General features: G+C 42.4%; 1 protein-coding gene across 8 annotated transcripts in view; it reads left to right on the top strand.

Moving 5' to 3' along the window:
- CASTOR2 (cytosolic arginine sensor for mTORC1 subunit 2) overlaps positions 1-24,408 on the top strand; it is a 117,386-nt gene that overhangs the window by 51,251 nt on the left and 41,727 nt on the right. For all 8 annotated transcript variants that reach the window (XM_077787479.2, XM_085557615.1, XM_085557618.1 and 5 more), the window contains exon 2: positions 10,178-10,248. In XM_077787479.2, coding sequence (XP_077643605.1) covers positions 10,178-10,248 — 71 coding nt within the window. The remainder of the gene's footprint in view (positions 1-10,177; positions 10,249-24,408) is intronic.

The following is a 24,408-nucleotide window of genomic DNA, read 5'->3' as shown; positions in this document are numbered from 1 at the left end:
CACAGACTCCTGTCTTTTCAAACCAAGACAGTGTATAACAAGGCAAACAACAACAATGGCAGCAACAAACAAAATAAAACAAAAAAACAAAAACAGAAAAAAAAAAATCCAAAAAAAAAAACAGAAACCAAAACAAAAAAAGCAGAAAACCCAATAAAGTCTCTGCAGTCCTGGGCATGGCCAGGGCACTGCTGGTTCCCAGTGGGCAGGGCGGGTGCGGTGGGGAAAAACCCTGGAGCAGAAGTGGAGGCACAGCAGGGCTGGGCAGCAGCAGCCCAAACAGGCTCCCAAACGGCCAGGAGCGGCTCCCTGGGAGGGGAAGGGGCTTGGGGATCCCAGGGTTTCCCCGAGGCACCCCAGCAGATGGTGACAAGTCCCTTTTTTAGTGAGGCAGGGTGTTGGGAAGGTCCCAGTGCAACAGCCGCTGTACGAGCAGAGCTGCGCTGAGAACCAGAAGACAGAACCCTGCAGTGGAGGGGAGCTCTCCCCACACCAACCACAGCCTGTCTCCCCTGTGAATGCTGAAAGAACAAGAGCAGCAGCTGCCCCAGCCTCTTTTTTCCCCAGCCCAGTTCTCCCAGTATCTCTGAAGGAGAGAAACCCTCTGGTAAGAGTGCAGTCAGGTGCCCTCCTCCCCTGAGCTTGGCAACTTCATGTGTCTCTCCTAAGTACCTGGTTGTTATTGTCTCTTAGCAAGAAAAATGGGAGAAAATTTGCTAAGAGAAAGAAACTAAAGGAGAACTCTTAAACCCCAACATCTTGTTTGAAAAGATAGCTGTTTTCTGGCCACCAAGCAAACTGAACAGCCTTAGGAAACGTGTTCCTAAAGCATACTTGTGTTTTATTTGCTCTCTAGAAAGGCCTGCATTCACTGTGCTGGGTGCTGCACAGAGAGCAGAGTTCTTGTGCTCAAACTCTGAAAAGATCAAAAGCCAAATATGAAGGCACTGCAACCACTTTCATCAGCCAGCAAACATATCCCAAATGTCAGAACGTGGCCTGGGAATGGGGTAACTCCCTTAATTTCTGGAGACTTATGGAGCATTGATTTGAGGCCCTGATTTGAGCTGCTTTTGAGCTCATGTGCCATGTCTCCCAGTGGTGGTTCTGCAGGGGTCTGAGCCAGACCCAGCAAAGCTCAGTCCTGTGGAGTGACTGGTGTGTTCTTCAGAGTGAGAGAGCAACAGAAACATCTGTGGGGTGGTGCTGGCCATGACACTGATTTTGACCCAAACAGTGACCACTCTGCATTATCATTTATGACAAGCATACTTCTGCGGGAGCTTTGGCCTTTGTTTTGGGTGTTGATTTGGCAGCTGGATTTTAGGAACAATATTCCAAAAATGCAAAATTCCATCTGAGCCATGTAATGCTGACTTGCTGAATAATCTCTCATGTTTTCCTTGGGTCTGGTAGGCCTGGGAAGAAGTTTTATGCTTCTGCCTTTACTATGGACTTTTCCTTTGCAGTGTGAAGAGACCTATTTACAAAGAGTGTTTTGGAAGAGCATTGTTAAAAATAATACCATCTGACATTTTCAAGGCTGAAACTTTATGGATAGTCAGTATTGACTGACTTTAAAAACCTTAAAATTCTTAAAGTGCATTTTCCACTTTACTTATGTAGATAGGTATCTTTATCCAGAAAAAAAGAATTGGCACAAGAGGAGCTTCCTTTTACTTCATTAACAAAGGAAGCAAATGAAGCTTCCTTTTGGTGCCTCTGGGAGTTGTAGATTTGGTTAACTACGGGCTTATGGAAAGCTGGGTACAGGCACATTTACAACACTATTTTGTACATAATATGAGCTATAATGTACAGAAATATTAAACATCACTGGGCTGGTGATGTTTTTTTTATCCATCTTCAGCAGGACCCAAAATCAGAGCCCAGGAGAATAAGAACAGTCAGAGGTTGCTTTTGCTGTAAAGGTGTCCTTAGTTGTACAAAAAGCTGAAACTTCTCTCTGAACTTAAAGGAAAGTTGGTGAAACTCTGTTTTTTAATTTTTTATTCGGGTTCCTATGTCGTTAATGTGCATTAAATTTGGGGTTGACATGCAGCTTCACAGCATTCGTTCTCAGATTGATGTGGGGTGTAAGTACTTGCCAATAGAACCTCTTTGAAAATGATGAGGCCTGAAATATGCTTCTCCTGCCTCTCCATTCCTATGGAGTATGGCTTGCTGAATCTCCTCCTCCCCCTTTAATTCCCCCAGCACACATGTTCTCAATTACTGCCTGCACTGAAGCTGCAAACATTTCTTGTGCATCTAACTTCCTATACTGAGCACTGGAAATATATTTTAGCAATTTGTGGGAGAACTATTATGTCCCATGCTGGGAAAACTATGTTTATGGTTCCTGTAGGAAAACAAGTTCATTCTAGTCCACAACAGATTTTCTGTTTCTTCATCCTTCTTTTGCATCTTGGGGCAATATTGTAAGAACCTCTTACCCCCAGTGCATTGAGGATGGGTTGCTCCCATCTTAGAATAAAAAGGATATGCTCTGCAGTCTGTATTTTTCATTGCTGTCCACAAAATAATCACAGGCTTTTGGCTGATCACAATAATAGCTACTATGAACCCCAAATATATGAGTTTGGATGTACAGCAGCATTACATTTGATGAAAACTCAGTTGTATTGTGGTGTTGGTAGGATTTAAAAGTCAATATTCTGCAGCAGAGGGCAATAAAGGAGTGATAGTATAATGCCTGATTTGGAAGGGAAAAGGAAATGGGAGTTAGTCTTTTTCTCAGTGTGTGCATTGTTCTGATAGGATAATCCTTCATGATCCAGGTGGTATCATCTGTTCACAAGCCTTTGTTGTACATTGAATCATACTTTATTTTCAGCTGTAAACCTTGGGACCCACACCCACATCTGTAACGTGTTTCTCAGTTCAGATTTTGGGTTGTAGAAGAGAATTTTGTGGTTAAGGAAAATGTGGTGTTATACTCCACCTCTCTTTTGTGCTGAAAATCAGTTCAGCTCTGACAGTGATCAGGGAATATTATTACTGCTGTACAGACAAAGTTTTTAAAGCACAGTTACCTTCTGCTTAAATAAATGATGGGCTTGTTCAAATGGAAAGAATTACTTTTGCATCTCATGTGTGACTAAGTTGACTCACAATAGAGGGGCCTCTGAGAATGCTGGCAGACAGGGATAGCAGAGAAGAGGAAAAGGTGTGTCTGGATCAATCAGTTAATTGTTAGATAATAAATGAATACTCTTTGCCATTGCACACAGACTAAACCTCTTTTTCATTTACTGCTCCAACTTCCCCTTCAGAGATTTGATGACAGCATTCTCTTCCAAAGCAAAGAGCTCTTGCCATTTCAATGTAAACACTCATTGAGCCTCTGTGGAGATTTGAAAAATTGCTTTCCTGTCATTAACAATGATAAATCTGTAAACAATGTTGTTAAAGATGCTGGGGGGTGTGTGTGGGGGGGGTCATCAAACCAAGAGGAACTGATTAAAGGACTTTAAGAAGTGATGTACACTTTTACAGTTATCCTCTGAGAAGGAAATTGGTACAAGCAGCACTGTACAATGCATCAGATGTAGTTTCATGAAAATTATTTTTATAATTTTTGATGAAATTTAGGGATTTAGAGTTTTTTTCTATTCCTCTGCTGCCTGTCCTGGGGTGATGTTGCACGAACTGAGATGCTGCTGTTTCTGATATGTTGTTTAAAAAAAATGCTGGAGGTACAACAGCAATAAACATGAGCAAAGTGCCTGAGATGCTCATTTAATTCCCATTAGCACAATAAATGTGAATATGATGAGGTTTGTTTTGGTTTTATATCCCTGTGCTTCTCCACGGGGATGGTTTAGATCTGTATCAGAAATGGAAGCTGAGTCATAGGCTGGCCAGGAGGACCAGAATGGAGCAAAGCTTTTAATCTGAATTTCTGGAGCTAACAATGTAACTCTGGCAATTTTGGAGTGAGGTGTTCTTTGTTGGCAGTCTGTTGTTTTTTTTAAAGTGGATAGGAGTCTTGCCTCAGTGTCCAATCTGTAGTCCAAAACCCTTGCAATCTGTATTAGCAGACTGGAATAATTCCTGATGTAATTTATGGATTTACTTAAAAGAAAGCTTTTCTACCTGCCATGTAGGCTTGGGTCAGTAACACTGGCCATACGCTCCCCTGTGTCTCAGTTTGAAAAGACAGGATTCTGTGAAGGAAGGCAAGAGCCTCCTGTGAAATGGAAAAGGTAAACCCCCTCCCTCTGAATCACCACAATTTCAAAATTAAAAGGCTCTCAGGCAAAGGTATGGGAATGGGAATAACAGTTCTTTACTAGGAGAAAAACTAAAAAAATTTTTTAAATGTAATTAGTACAAACAAAACTAGTGATAGAGTCAGAAACCTGACACCCTGAGGAGTCAGGGTGTTGGGAATAGTCCAGTTAAATGGTGGCTGCTCCTCCTGGAGTGGCAGGTGAAATGCTGCTGGAGCAGGGATCTGGAGAAGGGTGGAGTTTTCTCTGAAGGTCTGGGGATGGAGTAGCTGGGCCTGGTCTTCCTCTGGGGATCCAGCAGGGAAGAAGCTGCTCCTCTGTGAATCCAGTGAAGGGTTGCTCTGGTGTCCCAAAAATGCTGATTTTATGCAGGTAGGAATGCTTGGCTCCTCCCTCTGGGTGGAGCATCTCACCGTGGGCTGATGGAACTTTACCAGTCATGCAGGGAGTCATTCCATGGCCCATGAACAGAAGATCTCTCCCCGGAGGGAGACATTGTTCTTGGGAGAGATAAGAAAACTGCCCAGCCTCCAACAGATGGCAAATAGAATCCATGCTGATCTTACAGGCCAGGACCCCCTGCTTGCCCAGGGCAGTGTGCCGTGGGGACTGGATCATGTAGCCCGGGGGGGTGTTGCTGCCTGCCTCAGCACTGGGACAAAGGTGCTCCCATCCCAGCAGGCACAGAGGCTGGGACAGAACCAGTTGCAGGGATCTGGCTTAGCAATGACAGCCTGTCCTGCAGCTGTCCTCACACAGCTGGCTGTAATGACTGGAGGAACGTGTTATCTAAGGTAACTTTATCATTTGGATATTTCTGTTACAGGCACCTCTCCTGTCTCTTGGGTCTGAGGGCTGTGACACTGTTCACATTTCAAGTGTCTTCATCCCCTCTCACAGTTATTTATTTGTAAATACATTTTTCTGGAGGAAAAGAAGGATGGAAAAGCTTTTAAATGCAGGGCTTATGTTCTCAGAGGAGAATGTTCTGACAGGCCTTGTGAACAGTTTTCTGTTCTCCCCCAGGTGCTCTGGGCTAAGAGGATGTGTCTTTGTCCTACCCCACTAATGGTTTTATAGTAGGTCAGTGTAGCATAGGCAGCACCTCAGCAGTGCTAAGGATGGCCGTGGCTGGTCCATGTTTAAGGCCCTTGCTATCCCTTGCTGATGGCAATGCTGTGCTGCTTTGGTTCCTGAAGAGACTCATGTCCTGCTGCAGATGATATGTGCATCTGCATTTTCTCTTGAGCTATCGTTCACCTTCTGCCTAAGCTTGCCTTAAATTCACTTTATACTAGTATTTTGAGGTTACAAGTATTTCATTTTGACATGGAGCAGCAGATGATTTTCCTACCGGTCTCCTGGCTTTGAGGAGCTGCACAGCACCATGATATAGTGTTGTGCAGCTCTGCACTGCCCTGGCAGAAGCTGCAGAAATGTCTCCTGTGGGGAAGTCCTCAGAGGCAATAGGAGGGATGATGTTGCTTCTGATCCTCTTGAAGGGACCTCCAGTTACATTTACAAGAAGTGAGCACGGGGTACTATGGCCAAAAGTAGAGGGACCCTGCCTCCAGCCAGGTGGAGGAAAGGGACCATCAGATCTACTGGACAGTGTGGATCCATGGCACATCAGAGCCACAAGCACCTAAAGCTTTAGTTGGCACTGCTGCACAGTGTCCTCCAATTCCATCAAGATACGTAGGGGAAGAATCCACCTCAATTCCTGCAGTGATAGGAGGATCCCAACAGCTGACTGTGCTGGAAGCTGAAGTGAGCCTGACTAGAAATGAATGGCAAAACCAGCCCATTGTGCCGGGCCCAGAGTCCATGTATCCTTGGCATAGATGGCCCCAGGAGAGGGTATTTCAAGAACCCAAAAGGGCATTGATGGGCTTTAGGGAGAGCTGCTGTGGAGACAGAGGAAATTGGTCTCTCAGAGGACCCTTCTGCACTAGAACTGCTGAGGGTGGAAGGGCAAGAGGTAGTGATTGCTACCACACCAGTGCCCTGACAGCAACACTGCACCAACTGGGACTGTGGGACCCCATCCATGGATGAGGAGAACTGGAGAGGCAGGGAGTGCTCAGCAGGAGTTGCCCACCCTTTAACAGTCCTCTCTGCCCTCTATGTCATTAACAGCACAGATGTCCTTTACTGCTTTCCAAATATGTCTCACAAGATGTTGCATTGAATCTTCCTCTTGTCATTATTTAAAAACTGCAAAAAGGATCACCAAGAATTAGATTATTAGCATGTGTCTTATTCTGTAATAAGCATATATATTGTCATGATACCATGCAGAGTAAAGTGTACAAATCTCTCCTCATCTTAAATGGGAACACAGCCTGAAACAAATCCCAACAAACTCTGTCTTTCATATTCACACTGATGAACTTGCTGCTGCTGCTTCTGAATTTCTATCCAGTTAAACTGCTTCTTTGCATACTTTTGTGTTACTTCCAGACTTGGCATTTGACTGCCTTGAATGGCATTTGGCCATGGTTTCCTACATGTGGGGAGACCAGCTGCCCACGTGCTTCTGGAATTAATCTTTTCCATAGGGCAAGCAGTTTTGTAACACTCCACCCTGCTGAGATAACAATTAATTAAGCAGTTTCTTTATAAATAAGGAGGTAAGACTTGTGGTCTTCCTTAAAGACCATTGTCTGTACTGAACTTCCAAATGATCCACAGCACTATTCCCAGAAACTTGTGCTCTGTGTGTGACCCAGAACAAACAGAATCACATTCATCCCAGTATTACCACTCTTGTGATCTCAGCAGACCTAGAAGAGCAAATGTCTGGAGGAGACACTTCTGGTGTGGACCTGCAAGCACAGCCAAGCACTCCACTCTCCTCCTCCCTTCTCCCATGGAGACTGGAGTACTGTTTGCAAACTGAAATGATGCTGTTGCTGCATCCCGTAGGCACTTTCATGCTCTGTGCAAGCTTGAGAATTTCTTCCATACACAGTGTAAGCTTTGCAGTTTCAAAGATCTAATCTAATAATAGACTGGTCTACATTTGTGGCATTGCCAGAAAAAGGCATATGTTGTCAGGCAGTCAAAGTCAGCAACAGTGCTTAAGTGGAAATGTGCTTAAACACTGAGAAGGCAGAAATCCAAAATAATCCTTCTAAGGTTTGGCTATTAGGAAACTAAAACTACTGTCTTCCTACATATAGGGTTTCCACATGTACTTAAGAGCAATACTGTTTGTCTGATGTCTCAAAATTATTAAGGGCATTTCTTTTCCTTTCTTGGCTTTGGTGTGATGCTGTTGGCATCAGCTTATCAAAGACTGGTTTAAGAGGAAATAGAAATTATTGAAATAACTCGAATGGAAGAGGCATGTGTAGTGTAATGTGGGAGAGAGAGATGACACCGAGTTCCTTTTTCCTATCACACAAAGTTTGTAATTCCAATTTTTCATGTTTAGATTTCCTCTGGGAAAAGAATGCATCATTGGCTTGGACTAAGTGAATGTATATTGCAAGAACTACTGGTCTTCTCTGTGCTCGGGAAAGACTTCTCTCTTAAATTCAGATGGCTCTGTGGCCCTGACCTTTTACAGAATTTAACTGACTTGGGGATTGCTCTTTGAGGTGGTATATGGAGATATGAGGTTTTGACATGAGTTCTGAGGCAGCAATTATGGGATTTCATGTGTACATATCCCTTAAATATCAGCATATTTAGATGTGTGCCCAGAAACTGGCATCTGTGACAATCATTCTTCTTCTGCTGGGGTCAGTGTGTGCACACAGACACTATTACTGTTCTAGTAAAAAATTCTTCCATAAATGCCATCACAGATCAGGAAAGGTTAGGTTTTTAATATTAATGTTTTCTCCTTTAGGACCTCTAGTTTCTCCCTACTCAGTATGCATGTGACTCAGTCAGGCAGTAGTAGCAAAGAGTTTTATTTCAGTGACTTCTCTAGGGAATTCATCCACTGTAACAAGCACTTCTGCCTCCTGGAACCCACCTGAAGCAATATCCCAGAAGTCCTTTTTGCCCGGCTTGTGTCTCATGCAGTTTAGAAGTGATGGTAAAAAAATTGAACTGTTGCTATTTCCTGCTTTTTTTGGCACTATTCCTGGAGAGAGTTGAGTTGGTAAATGTGGCTGTCACAGCAGCTATTACCAATGACACAAAATAATTAAGTTGTGGTTTCTGTTGTGGTGGGGCCACGTCTGTACTTTGTAATGATATGTCTGTGCTAGGAGGGAGTGTTATGCTTGATTGTTGTGATGGATGCTTCCAGGAAAAGGGGACAGGTCTCTAAAGGCAGGTTGTCTGATGCTTTCCATGTACACGAAATCCTGTTGGTTACATGGCAGACCACTAATTGAACTGTGTGTTGTTTCCTCTCAGTTTTCTGATGAGGTGATGAGGAGGGCAGCATCCATCTCATTTTTCTCCCTGTTGCTTTTGGAGGGGATAGCTGCTATGTTTGTTCTTTTCAGAAAGTCAAAAAATGCTGAAGCCAGGTTTTCATCTGATTTTTTATGAAGCAAATGCTTTCATTTTTTTGATGTCTTGAGCCACCAGTATGGGGGTTCCAGATTTTCAGAAGTCTTGAAGACTTTTGGACACAGATGCTCAGCGGTGCTGAGAAGCCCTGGTAGTCCCTGGTTCTTGAATCCTGCTGAACTGTGCCTCATGCAGAAATTACCCTGTGAAGATGCTGTGAAATTTGGGGGCCTGGAGAACAATCTCTCTTTTTCTAGTATTTAAATATTTTCTATAGGTTGTCTCAGATAAATTTGAGAGTATTGTAGTTTAACAGTGAAATCCTGCTCTTTGGTTCTTAGAGACACATGCTCTTCCTGCTGCACCCAATTTAGAATGAAAATTTTCTCCTGGTCTTAGGCAAGAAACACAGTCAGTCCACGTGCTCTGGCATTCTCCTGGAGGCCCAGGAGAGCTGTGGGTGTCGAGGATGCTGGTCAGCACTGTGCTGATGCTCTGCTGAAGGTGGACATGAGCTTGCAAAATGTCATGCCAACCTTCCTGCTATTGCTAGGGACCAGCTAGATAGAAGCTGGGTTTTTTTCAGTAGATGTTGATGTACATATGTTGGTGTGTCAGGGGAAAAAAAAACCTTTTCAATTATATGTGGTGTTAAGCCTTAAGGCTGAAGCTTTTTTTGTTTGTATGTCTGCAGTGGAAGAATCCCACGTCACATTTGATTTGTATCTCTTGTTAGAGGTGACATTGTGTTAAATGGTGAGCTGGGGCTGCTGCACTGCACATGGCCTGTGATGTCAGAAGATGGAGCAGAGGCCACAGGGGATCAGGCAGGGGGAAAGCTCAGCCTTGTGTCCATTGGCTTGATGGCTGCTATCACTTTCTTCACCAGGAGCACCCCAGGAGGGAGAGAGGACCAGCACAGGAATTTGGGATGCTGTCTGCTGGTGGCAAAAGCCTCTGAAGGAGCAAGAGATACTGGGGCTTGGTTGAGAGGTTAGATGTCTAACCTTGATAGGGCAAGAAACTTCAGTGGGCAAAAAGGTGCATGTGTGAACCATAGAAACACTTCTGGAGGGTTCTGGAGTGAGCAGTCAGTGAGCAAAGTTTTTTGCTCTGTGTCGGTGCAACACAGCAGGTCCTGGATGTGAAGCCTTAAGGGATACGGTAATTAATAAAAGTAACTAAGAACTAAGTAATAAAAATAATAAGAGTTTTACCAGCTTCATTGTGCATAGGCAGGCAGCAGGGAATATGGGTCACACAGTATGAGCTACCCAGAAATAAAATCCAGGTCTGTTAATACCTCAGGCCTCTCCATAAACATCGGACTGTGACTCTTTCCTTCGGCACAGCTTGGATGGGAAAGGATTTCCATTTTAGGTGGTAGACAAGGCTCTGCTCAGTGCAGGTGCTAATCATGTTCTCCTGCTGTTTGCCTTTGCCAGGTGCAAATTCTTCAGCCTCACAGAAACCCCTGAGGACTACACCATCATTGTGGATGAAGAGGGCTTCCTAGGTAAGTGTCAGCACGTGCCACTTCGGTATCCAGCATGGGGTGGATGAGGAAAACATGTCATCTCCCTGAGACTGTCAACCAGAATGTTTGTAAAACAAGTCTGTTTGTAAGTGCTGGTAGTACAGCTCTGAAAGGTGCTTTGATCACTTAAGCACACTGTGCTGCTATGCTGAGTAAGGCAATTCAGACATGGAATATGAATATATTTGGATGCTGGGAGAGGATCACACACAAGTCTTGAAGAGTAGTTTAAGCAGGTTTGAAAAAGCAAAACCCTCTGCGTACAATTGCATTAAAATGAGCTGGCCTGTGTCCCCAAACCTCCATAAGTATACATCTTGCATTTCCAGCTTCTGTCAACCTCTGTCTTTGAAAGCAGCACTTGTTTGCATCATCCCTACAGCCTGCACAATGCTGTGGAGCTGTGACTGGGCTGCTTTGGCTCATCTCTGTAAGCTCTGATTTATCCCCTTTTTCACCCAGCTCTCCCTGTACTAAGTGTGCCATCTTCACCTGGGGTGGCCGAAGGGGTCAAAGGTGGAGGTGGTCGTGTGTCACAGAAGGTGGTTGGCATGTGCTTGAGAGCTGCAGATTCTTGGCATCATGCAAGAGAATGGTTTGGATTTGTAGATGGAAATAGTTTGTAATAACCTTTGTCATGTGTGGAGGTTTTGTTTGTTACGGTGTTGTTGAGGTGAGCGAATGAGGAAGTGTTGGGCAGCTGTTATTATTATTTTTGTTCAGTTACTCTTTCTGTGTTTGGAATTCAAAGTCTAAACATTCTGAGGTCAGAGGAAATTCGTTAAAATATTAAAAAAGAGGATTTCATTCCTGAATAAGAATTGACTCTTGAGAACCTTCTTGTGACACTGTAATACTCAATGATTTTGTGATATCCAAACTACAAGGAGAAAATTTAGAACTACACCATCTTTATTTAGTACAGAATTTTATCATCAGTAACCTTGCTGAAGTTGGCCCTTTTCTGCTTCAGGAATACTCACAAACATGATAGAACAAGCCACATTTTAAACCAGTACAGTGGTACCTGAAGATTTTAGCAAATTAATCACTCGGCTGAGAATGCTGACTGGATCTTTACAGCTATATCTGTTTATAATTTGGGAGTTTTGAGGTTTGATTGTAAGTCTGTGCCATGTACTTTTGATCCCAGAAGAGATGACATAGGGTTCTGCTGTCAGTGTCTCTTGTATTTTTTTAAGGGGCATATGCACAAGAATTTTACTACTATTGGTAGTATCAGCTTTTTTGTTATCAGTGTCAGCTGAGGAAAATCAATTCTAATTTGGTTTTGCCATGACAGTAGGATGCAGAGCCTCCCTCTAACAGCTTTAAGTGAAAGCTCACTAAAGGAGGAGAAAGTTACTGGGTTATTTCCAAGGGGCATAGCACGTGGCACAGCAAGAAACCCAGAGATTCTGATTCTTAGGAGGGACTCTGTGTCACTGAAGCTGCAGGTGGGACGTGCCAGGGGGATGCTCATCTCCAGCATCGTGTCTGTGTCTGACATCCATGGCACTCGTTTCTCTGCCCAGTTGGCACGACACAGATTTTTCAACTCAGTCACTGGGGACAAGCTGAATTGCAACCACCCCTGTAGACTCTCCAGCAGCCACAGTGCTGTTCATCTCTCTGGAAATTACACTGGCTTGAAACAAAGGTGAGCTCAGGCAGTGGTGTTGCTCATCTGTACTGAGGGGCTGTTGCACTGTGCACCACTGGTTGTGCTCAGAGCAAATCCCAGGTCTGCCACAACCACTGTCCTCAAGAAGCTGTCCAGGTCACCTCTGTGAACCAGGCAGTGCTGCTGCAATTCAAAGCACCAGTCCTCTCTGGATCTTCTGTTACCTGGGCTCTGTCTGCCACCTGAGCTTGGTGCTGAAAGTCACAGTGCCCACAGTACCTTCCTGTGGCTCTGGTTTGGGCACAGAACATCCTTGTGGGAAATGAGAACCTTTCTTTTGCAGGCACCTGTATGCATTTTTGCTGCAGCAGCAATGAGAAGGTTCTGTTAGCTTCCATGTTAGCCAGGCCCTTTCTCCTGCACATCACAAATACCACTGATGGGAAAAGAGCAAGCTGAAGAAATACCAGCACTTTCATCAATCCTTGAGGTTAACACTTAAAACATACTGACATGCAGTAATTGTTCTTAACTATTTTGTCAAAAAATAATCCCTAGTCTTGTTCCACTAAGAGCAGCAAGCTGGGCTAGTAAAGCAGTTGTTCTTTCTTCTCCCCAGAAAACATCCACAGTGCAAAGCTGTATCCTGCTTAAGCATTCACTGTGCTGAAAGGGAATGGCTACAGCCTAATTCTTGGCTTTAATTCCCTGGTGGTGAGGTGGGGATTATATTTGCACAGAACCTTATTTGTTCCAGTGGCTGTTTCTTGGGTTTTGGCCTGCTAATGAGAAAGAATTTTATTCAGCAAATAACCCAGGGGCCTGTGCACAGAAAGCTCTTTTCCTGGCTGATACTGAGATGAACTAGGAGGAGAAGTTTGACCATGGGCCCTCCTGCATGAAGACAAACGTCTCAGCTAGTGGGGTGCTTGGATAACTATGTATGGTCCTGGCATTTATCCCCCTGCTGCACAGCCAGTACGTGGCAGAAAAGTGGAGTGGCTGCTGCTCTCTGAAATACAGGAATATTTGTTTAGCTGGTTTGCTTTTTTCCTCAAAGTTTGGCTGAAAGCAGGAGCTGTTTGTGCATGTGCAGATACACCGTAGCCCTGTGTTCTCTGCATAGTCTGTTCCTTTTTCAGAGAACAGCAAGGACAGACTCATTGTCTCTGGGCAGCTGCCTGAACAGAGCTTCTAGCCTGTGGTCTTGCTGGTTCCAGTAGTCTCTGTTCATCAAAAGTTTTAACTTTTACACACTGTAAGGAAACATGCCATCACACCTGGAGGTAGCCATCAGCTTGGAAACCCGGTTTATATGCACTGGGAACATCTGCATAAATGGAACCTGGGAGAGTCTGTCACCCAGGTGTCCTGAAGATGGATTATTGCAAAGCAATATATTGCTAACATTTTCAAGGTGAGATTACTGGCTTCCCCACCTTGGCACTTGGTTGGTGTCCCGTGAGTGCAATCTTTCGTGTGTGCAGTGAACTTTGAAGATATGGAAGAAGGGGAAAAGAAATCAAGTGCTAGGGTCAAGGGAGGAGTGAATCGCTGTGATTTTCAAATTGGTAAATGTGCATATTCTAGATTCAGGGAAAATTGGGGTGAGGGAAACACATCACCTTCATGTACTTTGGTCTTCTTTCTCCTAGAATGGTAAGCCCATTTCATGTAGATTATTGCAGTCAGCAATTATATTGCAGACAGACCTGAGGTCCTGGCTGATCTCTTCTGGATCAGAACCAGAGAGGAAAAGCCATTTCATTTCAGTACTGAAGCAGCAGTGAGAAACATCCTTCTGAGAGGCAGATCCACAGAGCAAGACTCTTGATCTCCTCACACTGAGGTTTATCTGCAAGATGGGCATGACAGTCCTTCCTTAAACCTTCTTTGGCTGCCTAGTATGGCTAGTAACTTCTCTAAGGCCAGAAATCCACTCATTGACACATTTTCTTGGAGGAGATTCTTAGTCTTAGCTCATACTTCACAACAAATTGTCCAGTACATTAAAAATAATGGAACTGTTTGAACTAACTCATCTAGTTATAGTGGCAGGAAAAATTTCATTCTAATAAGAAAAGGATAAAAATGAAAAAGCCATCTTGCTGGCAGTGCTTTGTTTATATAGCCATTTTCTTCAGACAGCCCTGTCTGACCTTGGATTCAGGACCATCACATACTTTAGTACCACACTGAGTTCCTATTTCAATAACACCAAAATGGTAAATTGCTTTCAGTGTCCTCTCTCTTTTCCTGTACATAAACTGGGTGAGAAAACAGCTTATAAATAAGTCCAAGCACAGAACCCACCTAGCTAGGAGCAATCTTTATTTAAAGTTACAGAGGGAAGCAAGCTAATAATTGCATCTGGTTTTCTGAATATTCCTTCAATAACTGTTTTTTATTTAATTTTTGCTTGCCCAGTGACTAGGTTTTTGTATCTGAGGCACAGTGGCATAAGTTGCTTGCTGACATTTACAGTGCTAGATTCCTCCTCTGGATGGCCAGGAGTGCCTGTGGTTGCTAGGCAGAACATGTTTTCCTCTACTAAACACTTGTACAATCAGTGTCTTCTGATCTCTGTATTGGCTAGACTATGCTTTGTGTAGAGTTTTTAGGTTTTTAAGTAATGTGGTGTTAATGACCTAAATTCAAATTAAAATGTGGGGATTTGACTATTGCCTTATTAGAAATATGTGCTCGGTTAAGGAGGCTTTTCCTGCAATGCATCTCTGCTGATACTGATCAATAAACATTTTGGGGGTCTGTGATTATGTGGGATTTCTGCCCTCTCCCAAGAGGCAGTAGGGTTTGGTGGTTAAAGCTTTTGGGGGAAGGGAGGAAAATGAGAAATGTATAATATTCCAAGGTCTGCTTTGTGTCACATGGGGAAAGGAGGAGTTCTTCTTAGAGCTTGTATGTGAGTGGGTTTGCAAATTTTGACAGCATATATTATTCCTTATGTTTGTAACCTGCCACAAAAAGTCTTTTGGTTCAGTTTCTCTGCTCACTCCTATTTAAAGAAGTACTGCATAAATAATACATATTTTTCACTGTTTCCTCCAGCAGATGGGTGTGTATTGATATCTATTTTTGTTTCACAGCCTGTGGTGAGAAAGCCAAGACTTCCCTTCCTGAACCACTTGACTGGCCATGATTTCTTCCTTTAAATTTATTACATCTTGGCTGCTTCCTAGTACTTTCCTAAGTCCAAGATAAATGAGCAGATAGATACCAGGGCTCATTTTTATCAACCCTTCTCATAAATGCAGGACCTACAAAGCTTTTCTGACTGAAACAATGGAACAATTCATTGAAATTTCAGGTTGTTCCCTAAGATCAGGATGCAACTCAACAAAAAAGTAGCAGCCCTCCTTATTTTTTTTCCACTAGAGAGCATTTGACGATCTGCTTGTTCTTCCACTGGTGCATTTCTGGTTTTTTTTGAAGGGTGGAATTAAGAGGAGAGGATGACTTGCCTTGTTTGTACTGGAGTCTCCCAGCTGTGAGGAGACACACCAGGGTGCTAAATGTGCAAGGAAGGACCAAGGCTGAACACATGCTCTAAGACCTTTTGAAGCATTTATATATTGTAAGTGCTGGTAAGACTGTGATTTCTCATCTTTCCCTACTTTTTAAGTGACTTTTATATGGAGAACTTTGTGAGAGACGGGTACGTGCTGTTGCCTCCATCAAAGGCTGAGAAGTGAAACACAAGGAAAGCTGAGAAATCAGTGGTACAAGCTGCAAAATAAGTCCCTTTTCCCATGGCTGAAAACATTCAACCATCAGTTCCCAATCTTTGCTAGCTATCAATCTACTTTACATTTAAACCATATTTTTCTTAAGTTCATGACCTGGACAAGGAAGTGGATTTCCTCCACCTTGGCATCTCATAAATGCTATGACCTCAGTCTAGAAATTGAATCTTCAATAACCCATGGAAAAAACAGTCTGTCATCATCTGCAAACAGAGAAAACATCTCTTTTGTGGTAATCATTGCAAAATTCCAGTGTGCAGCACTCCCCAGGGTTGGTCTCTGAGTAGGTTTGCCAGATGAGTGCAGGAGATGCTTCAGGTTTCCCAAGGATCAGCAGTCATTCATCAAGGTGAGAAAATTTCTGTTCCTGACAGGCTTGGAGAATCCTCTTGATCAAGTGAAATTGGAAAACCAAACAAACCTAAATCCTGTCTGTACCCAGACAGAGACTCTCAAGCAGAGGTTGCAGGTTTTGTGCCCAAAAACTTAATCAGCTTTATTTCTCCTGGTGCCAGTGATCAATCTTTCCAGCTTTCCAGGTACAAAATCTTCAGAACTAAGGATGGATCAAGAGTAACTCATAATCCCAGTGCAATATGTCTAGTTGTTTGGTTTTCAGTAGAATCAGTTTAAATCCTTCTGTCTGACTCTAGAAATGCAGATTGATGCATGTGTGTGACTGCAAACTAACAGTTCTCTTTTGAAGATAATTTGCTTGATGCTTTGAGCTAATTCTTGTGTAGTTAAGACAAAGGGGAGATGTTTTATTCTTTGCATATAGTATTAAGCTGATGGTGACACACTGGCCAATCATCACCTTCAGGCTTTTGGGCTGATACTTACAGTCATCTAGGGTTTGTGGAAGGGCTTCTCCAAGGGCAAGTAAGCCTTTCTCCAGGGAGCAGCAAGGCACAGGGAGCCAGAGCATTGTGGTGAGGTTCATAGGTCTGCTGCAGGCTTTTCTGTTTCACCTTGGACAAGTCTCTCATTGTGTCTCAGTTTCCTCATCTTAGAAACAGGGATAATCCAATTAAATCACCTCTTAGCAGGACTTGTAAAGATTAATTAGTAAACATGTGGAAATGCTTTGATAATGGTAGCAGGCAAGAGTCATTGTAAATAATAATAATTGAGGGAGTTTTTATCCCTCAGGATTCCCTTTTACAATGGGTGCACTTGCAGGCTAAGGAACAAATCAGGTCTGTAGTAGAACAGATTGGAGATTATGGTGGGAAAAAATACCCTTTATGGGAAAAGTTACATAATCTTTTAAAAATCTCATATTTTACCATTTAAGCTTGCACAGGATTAAGATTCACAACATCAAGGTTACAGTCATACAGTTAGGAATTAAGCGGCTCCTTCTTCCAGTCTTGTTTGAAATGCAATTATTTGCTCTATGCAGTGAATTCTTGTCTGAAATACTGTCTTTAAAAAAAAAAAAAATCTGCTTTGTTTGAAAATGCAGAAGGAATTGTAAATGTGAATCCAACTGCATTGGTTCTTCTTTTGATATTCTTTTATTTCTGTGGGTGTGGTTGTTGAGGGGAATGTGCTACCTGTGTCCCCTTGCTGGCAGTAACCTGAGCTGGCAGCATTGCCTTGGACTGTTGGGCTAGGTCCTCTCCACCCCTGGCTTGCAGAGTCTGTGAGCAAAGCCTTTGCCAGGAGTTTTTGAAACACAGGGAAAGTTTTGTCAGGAAGTGGGAAATGTGCTGATTTCTGCAGTTCCTGTTACTGGACTATCAGAGATAAAAATCCTCAGTTGTGCTGGGCTGTGGATCCCCTTTGCTGGTGAAGCAGGGTGAGCAGAGCTGGCCGTGGCAATGCTTTCCTGCCTGGGAGCAAAAAGCCAATTTTTGCTCCCTTCTTCATTCTCATGAGCAAATGTCAGCTTTTGGAAATTGAATCTGGTTTTAATTTTCCAGGTTTGCTCGTTATTAGTGGTGTGCTGTCCTGTGAAGAGGAAGAAAGAGAGCAGCCTGATTTCCTGAAAACTGATCAGAGCCTAACCTGGGATTGTCTTCCCAACCCAGCTCTCCAGTGAGAGTGGACATAATGATTATTTTTGGAATCTACCTTACCATGTTCCACATTTTTAGCCAAACATAATAATGATGCTTTGTTTTTGGAGTGTATTTGTACTTCCTCTCTTATGAGACCTCTGTGAGGTAAGAATTATTTTCTCCCACATATGAGGAAACTGATAAAAAGGAGACCAAATTACTTGTTTCAGGTCACACACATACTCTGTGGGACAAATCAGATTTTGCCTTAACTGGTAGCTCAAACTGACATCTACTTATCTGCACTTCAAAATCAGACTTTATTTACCACTGTATTGCTACCACCTGAATATCAGTTCTGTAAAACTGAGCAATTTTACACTGCTGTAAAACTGTCATTTCCTCATGATCCTCCAGCTCATCTGCAGTGAGTGTCATCCCTCTGTGCCCATGGCCAGGTGGGAGTTGTGTTGACACATTTTAACTGCTTTTGTTTATAGACTTGACTTTCCTGTGCAATCCCTTTTACTGCTGGGTCAGTGTCTGGCCTGACAAGAACTTTGTCTCTTTCTCTTAAACTCAGACTTTGATATTAGTCTGAGTTTTTAGTTTCTTCCAACAGCAATTACAAGTAGAAGGCTAAGAAAGGAGGCCACCAGAAACAGATTTTCCCAAGTGGGCATTTTTGTGCATTTCACAGACTGCACCAATCTCACTGGAAATACAGTTCTCCTTTTTTTTTAATTCTTAAAAATCAGTGTAAAACTATAACCAGCTTAGTTTTTAGATTGCTGACAAAGCTTCAAGTTGCAAAGGAGAAGTAATTGAAATGAGATGAAAGCAGGGATTTCTGTATAAGCATTTCCTTTTATCAGTCCTTGGTTGCTCTCTTAGTAGACTCTTGTAGTGGAGCTCTTTCCTCAGGAGGTGCTGCTGCTTTTAGTGGAGAGAAAGCAACCTTCTGATATGTGGATTTGCAAGTTCAGCATCAGCCCCTCAAGAAGGACCAGTGATTGTTATCCTGTGGCCTGATTGAAAATGATAGTTGCATGCCCTAGTTAAATGTTGAGTCCCTTGGAAAGCAGAGGGGATGCTTGTCAGAGTCAGGATTTCAGAGCTGGGCTATGTGTTTGTACAGCTTTATTTAATTCCGAGTTACCCTTGGGTTATTTAATTTCCTGACAGCTGCAAAAACAGTGTTCTCAGATAACAATGGTTTCTAATTAGGCAGTGTGCCTAAAATGGTAGAATGTTTTATTTTGACCATGACACTGATGTTTTGTATGCAGCTTGGAGATGAGAAAGTCGAGCAAGTTGGACTTGCAGCTTCCTTTGGCAGAGCTGTGTCTCTCTTGTGATCCCCAGTGAATAATGCCAAAGGCATGGCCTCTCCTCTGTCCCTGCACTTCAGACACCTCACATTGTTTTGGGCTGTGTCATCAGTAAATCTGCCTTTCACCTGGAACCACCTTCCAGAAATATGTTTTATCAGCACAGCAGGACTAACATGACTTGCATAGCTGAAGCTACAGAGCATTCCAGGGTGAAGAAAGCAGGTGAGAATTATCTGGAGCTGAGGGTTGTAGCTTCTTAGGCATTCTGTTACACTACAGGTGTAACTTTTATGGTTCATGCACTTAGTACAAAATCAGGCAGTGATAGAAATAAACACACATGTCAACTATTCTTCAAAATAATTTATTCAGTTTAGTAAGGGTGTTAGCATCAGGTTATCTTAGTTAGATCCTGACATGACTTGTGCTTGTGGAAGGTTTATGTTTTGGGCTGTACAAATTGATGATCTCTAAATTCCCTCTTGTGACAGTAAAAAGTTGGGAGTTCTGTCACCTGTTTTAATTCTTAGGCATCCCTTGAAGTCTTGAATCTAAAAGAAAATAGGTAATTTTGTTCTGCTATTTTGCTCCCTATTTCAATTCTTTTCCAGAGGTCACAGCTCTGACAATTCCCATCCCTCTTCTTACTGTTGCAGAACTTTTAAGTTCATTGTTTAAGATCTTGCTCATATAACCATGATGCAGAATTGTACCTCTGATAAATTAAATTCCTACTTAAAAGTTTTGCAACTTTAATTAGGAGTTTGCTGACCTGCAGTCAGACTTTATCCCTGCCTTTCAGCTGAGCACTATTTACATTGTGTTCTGTACCACTGACTGGGGGCTCAGGAAGGTTTCTGTTTGGATTCTCTTTAGCCATTTGCTTTTAGGTGCCTGATCCTGCTCAGATACCATAATACAATGAAAGAGAGATTACTGCATCAATTGCAGTGTAAATAACAGTGAAAAATTATTCTCTGTATGTAATAATGTGACTTTACCCACTTCTTTTGAGATGCTGGTCTCTTTGAAAGAGCTGTGGGTGTTGGCTCAGATTGGCTTGTGGCTGTGGGAGCAGTGTGTCCTCTGTCTAAAATCAGCAGGGATAGGAGATTAGCAGGAAGTTTTTATTCTTCCTTCCCCACTACAGTTTCCTACCAGTCAATAACTGAGGGATTCCTAAATTACAGGTTGAATCTGCATTACCATACTTAATAGCTGTCAATATACCAATCCACCACAGAATTGTCTAACCCCTTATGCAGCCTCTTCATTCTTTTGGTCTCCATGACATCCTCTGTCAGCACTGTGGTAATTTCAGTGGATTTCAGGTGTTGTCTTTTTGCACTGTAGCATGATGATGTCTGTGGTCTGACTCAGTTCTCCTCCCAACAGTTCTTAAGGATCTTTGAGCATCAACTTGCTGTTTCTCAAAGAACTATCCACAGTGTCTCCAAGACTCTCAGGAAAGAGGATAAACAGAGCATAACAAAACTACAGAATAACAAAGGTTGTGCCAGTTCCTCAGTTGTCTCAGTTCCTCCACTGAGAACTGACTACTTATTGTTATTTTTCTTAAATGTCCAGTGGAAGAATCTAACTTTCTAAGACAAATTCTGCCTTTTGATGAGCTGTTTCACAATATGTCTTCCCTTAAAATCCTATCTGTGATAGCTATATTACAGCTATAGTGCGCTTAACAGAAAATATCCAGTAGATTTTCTCGTGGTAAAGAATAAAATCCTGCAATAAGAACACTTTACCCCCACAAAACAAATTAAAAAGATTTGCAATGCGTTTGGGTTCATCCCTCCCTCTGTCTTTCCCCCTCCCTCTCTCTATGAATGTGCTTATGAGTTTGAGTCATATAGTATATAAATCCTAAATCCTGACTAGAATCAAAGTTAGGTGTAAGCTACAACGTGCTTCTTCAGAGCTGCAATCAGCTTCCTTCAGAGTAGCAAAAAAAATCAGGTTTATTTTCCTTCATAATCCTTGTCCAAGATTTCTGCAGACCAACTAGGCACAGTGGTAAACATGTTCCCAGTTTTGCTTGGCCATTTTGCTTTGGGGTTTGCTCTCTGGGATTTCCATCACTGCATTCTACCAAAACATTCTCATGTTTATTTTATAAGATTTACCAATCCCTCTTCAGTTCCACCTTCTCTATATATCCACATTTATTGAATTTTTACAGTTGGAAAGAACTGTATCTCCACAGTCTGCATTTATTATTTGAGTTGGTTTTGGTGTACATTAAATTGAAGAGGTTGATAAAATGTCAGAGGTGATTTCTCAAGGACTGGCAGTGTTCAGCAGCACTGGCATTGTGGCTGACAGGCCCTTGGAGGGTCCCCAGAAATCTGATTTCTTTCTCTGTGTCTTTCACATTGCTGAGCAGACTGCAAGCACTAAAGTAACTGTTAACCTCTGGAGCCCTGCTGAAGTAACTGTATCTGCGAGGTATTTATTTCACAGTTGTTTTCTTCTGCTTCCCTGGCTTGCTTAAGATGTTTATTTACTGAAAGGCTTTGGGCTGAACTTGCATACTTAGGAGTTGCCAATTTAAATATATATGTGTGTGTGTATGTGTGTGTATACATATAAAGCCTGTGTATGTTGGTTTATCTATCTATATTTGTATATATATATATATATATATATATTTATTTATTCAAGGATAGAGAAGTTGTTCAAAAGAAATCATTTTTAGCTCTTCTTTTTCAGAAACCTGTCCTTAAACTCTAGCTTAAAACTGAAAAATATGTTGGATTTTCACTATATCTGCCAGGACCAAAACAAGTTTTTCTGTAGCTGGTGAGTTAAAAAAGCAGCTCACACGTGGGCACTGACATCCATAAGTGAGGCAAGCCCAGTGGGGCAGGGAATCCTCAGGAGCTTGATGACAGGTTGTGTCCTGACCTTTTGACTGCTATTGTTGTACTGCTGACATCCTCAGGTTTTAACTTTGGTGAATTAGGTGTTTTATTTTGTTTCTTTTATAAAGTTAGAATTGAGCTTTTGGAGAAGTGGGATGAGAATTTATCTGGATCATCATGAGGATAAACTTCTGTTGGATGCCTGTTTTTGCATTTTAGCCAGTGAACAAAAATAAAGTAGCCTCTTAAACAAGCTCCGTGCTGTTTGCAGCAGACAGCAGTGCCTGCTCTGATGGATGTTTATTTACTATGGTTTTTCATATTCTAAATAGAGCAGATAGTATTTTTTCCCCAAAATTCATTTTTAGAATTTGTATCAACAAATTCTTGACCTAGATGAGCGCTCCCAACATGCCACAATGTGCCTGGTTTTAGTGGCTTGCATGTACCTTTCTTTACAAGGAAATGTATTTATGTACCCAAGAATCAAGGACAATCCATGAAAGCTTCTCAGATTGTCTCAGATTACCACCCATTTGGATGAAAGGAAACCACAAACTGAAGCCAGTTTTCTTTCAAAAGTGCAATTTGTGTATCTCATAAAGATGAAGTTCAAAGCAACTGCAGAGTGTACTTCAGCAACTCCAAAGGAAAATGCTCTTGAGAACAGGAGGTTTAATAGCTCTTTGCAGAGTGATGGCTGCATCTTTAAGTCATTTGCACCTTCTTAATTTTAAGCATATTGAGCTGGGTTTTAGCAAGCCTCTTCTGTGCTGAACATGGCTTAAATATCCAAAAGATGAGGAGCCCTTTGTGTCCTGCCCCATAGAAGTGAGGAAGGGCTGGCCAGCTGGATGAGGCTGGCTCTTCACAGGGGAGGAGGAGGCCATGAGAGATGTCTCCTCTGTACAGGAGTCCCTTTGGGTGGCTTGGTGTCGCTTGGGTTCTGTGACAAAGGCACTGATGCTCTGTTGGCAGTGCAGAACACTGGGTTTGGAGCAGGGCTCTTCTGCACAGGACACGAGGCGTGTGCTGGGGTACTCCTTGCAGAGCACGGCAGGGTTTCAGATGGTATTTGTCACTAATGCTCAGCCCTTACCCAGCTGCTTTAAAAAGTCACTTCAGCTGAGAAGTTTCTGGAGGGAAATGTACTAGGAAAAAAGAATCCTGTTCTATAGAAATTCCTGTGCTTGAGTTCAGTAGGCTTTTGATGGACTCTTCTAGACTGGGATGCTTTTGTTGTCAGTTTTGATTAGCTGGGCTCCTGGCATAGGGTGCGGTCTGCTTCCATGTTTGAAAATGGAGAGGTGATGCTTTGAAGGCACTAAATGGAAAATTGGGTAAAGAGTTAAATACAGCTTTTCATCTGCTGCTTTATGTGGGTTTGAATTTTTCTGTTTCTTTTGTTTTTCCTGCAGTGAGTTCAAGGCAACTGGTCTCTGCTCCATGACTAGGTCTCCTAGCCTCTGCCACAGAATAAAGAATGATAGTCATGTGGTCCAGGAAGCAAAAATCTGAAAGGCTCTTGTGTATTTACCAAGTACTTTTTTTCCAAGCAGCTATTGCAGCTCAAAGGTTCTAGGTGGCAAGAAAAGTTTGAACAAAAATGCAGAAGGTTCTTAGATGGGCAGAAGGCAGAGAAGCTTAAAGTGACCAATTTCCCACTCAGAAAAGGGTTTCATTACTGACCTGTGTGTGACTAAGTTCAGTTGCTGAATAGTGCCAATAATATAATTTTTACAGTGGACAGATATGCAATAATCTATTGGTTTTCTCCCAGTTTCTTTCTTCAATTCTAACAGTTTGGCCACTCATGGATTAGAGAGTAAGACTGAATTGGCCTTTTTTCCTTTGAGGTGAGTGAAACAAGGCAGCTCCTTGTCAATATAAGTCTAATTTGACCTGATCTTCTCCAGTTGGGTGTAATAGTGGAGTAAGAGCTGGAGTCACTGATATACTTTGTGTGAGTAGTGTGACTGCTGAAAACACATCATTCTTATCAGGTTGGGAAGCACTTAATAAAGAGAAGGCACTTGTACTCAGAAATGAGAGAGTGAAATTGTGTAGAAAATTCTGTCAACTAATGGGCTGAAAAATATTTTGCAAAGGCTATTTTCTACCCTTACTTCTAATACATCTTACACTTTAATAGCCTGAACAACTGGAGAATCACACACATTAATGTCACAGTTCACTTGGGACAATTTGTTTTGCAAGATAATGAACTGTGTCAGCAAAAGTTTAACGCTTGCTCTAGGTGGGGCTGACAGTTCAGCTTTCTGGTAGCTTTGCCAGTGTTTCCCAGTAAAATGCTCATGGTCTGCCTAAATCTCTGAAATTCTGTAACCTGGGAGGAGGTTATGTCATCACTTTCTTCAAGTATTTTTAATTTTGTTTAAGGCGTTCTCAGGAATGGCTTGGAAGGAAATATTGCAAAATACTGACAATTGATTTTTTTTGAAGAGTTCTAGTTCTCTCACGCCTTGGCAGCAGAGGTGTCTTTGTGTGAGAAGGTGCCTTCACCTCATTAAA

This window comes from Lonchura striata, chromosome 19 (genome assembly GCF_050655825.1).
Source record: "Lonchura striata isolate lonStrDom1 chromosome 19, ASM5065582v1, whole genome shotgun sequence".
Lineage (NCBI taxonomy): Eukaryota > Metazoa > Chordata > Aves > Passeriformes > Estrildidae > Lonchura > Lonchura striata.
This window is presented reverse-complemented; position numbering and strand designations above follow the sequence as displayed.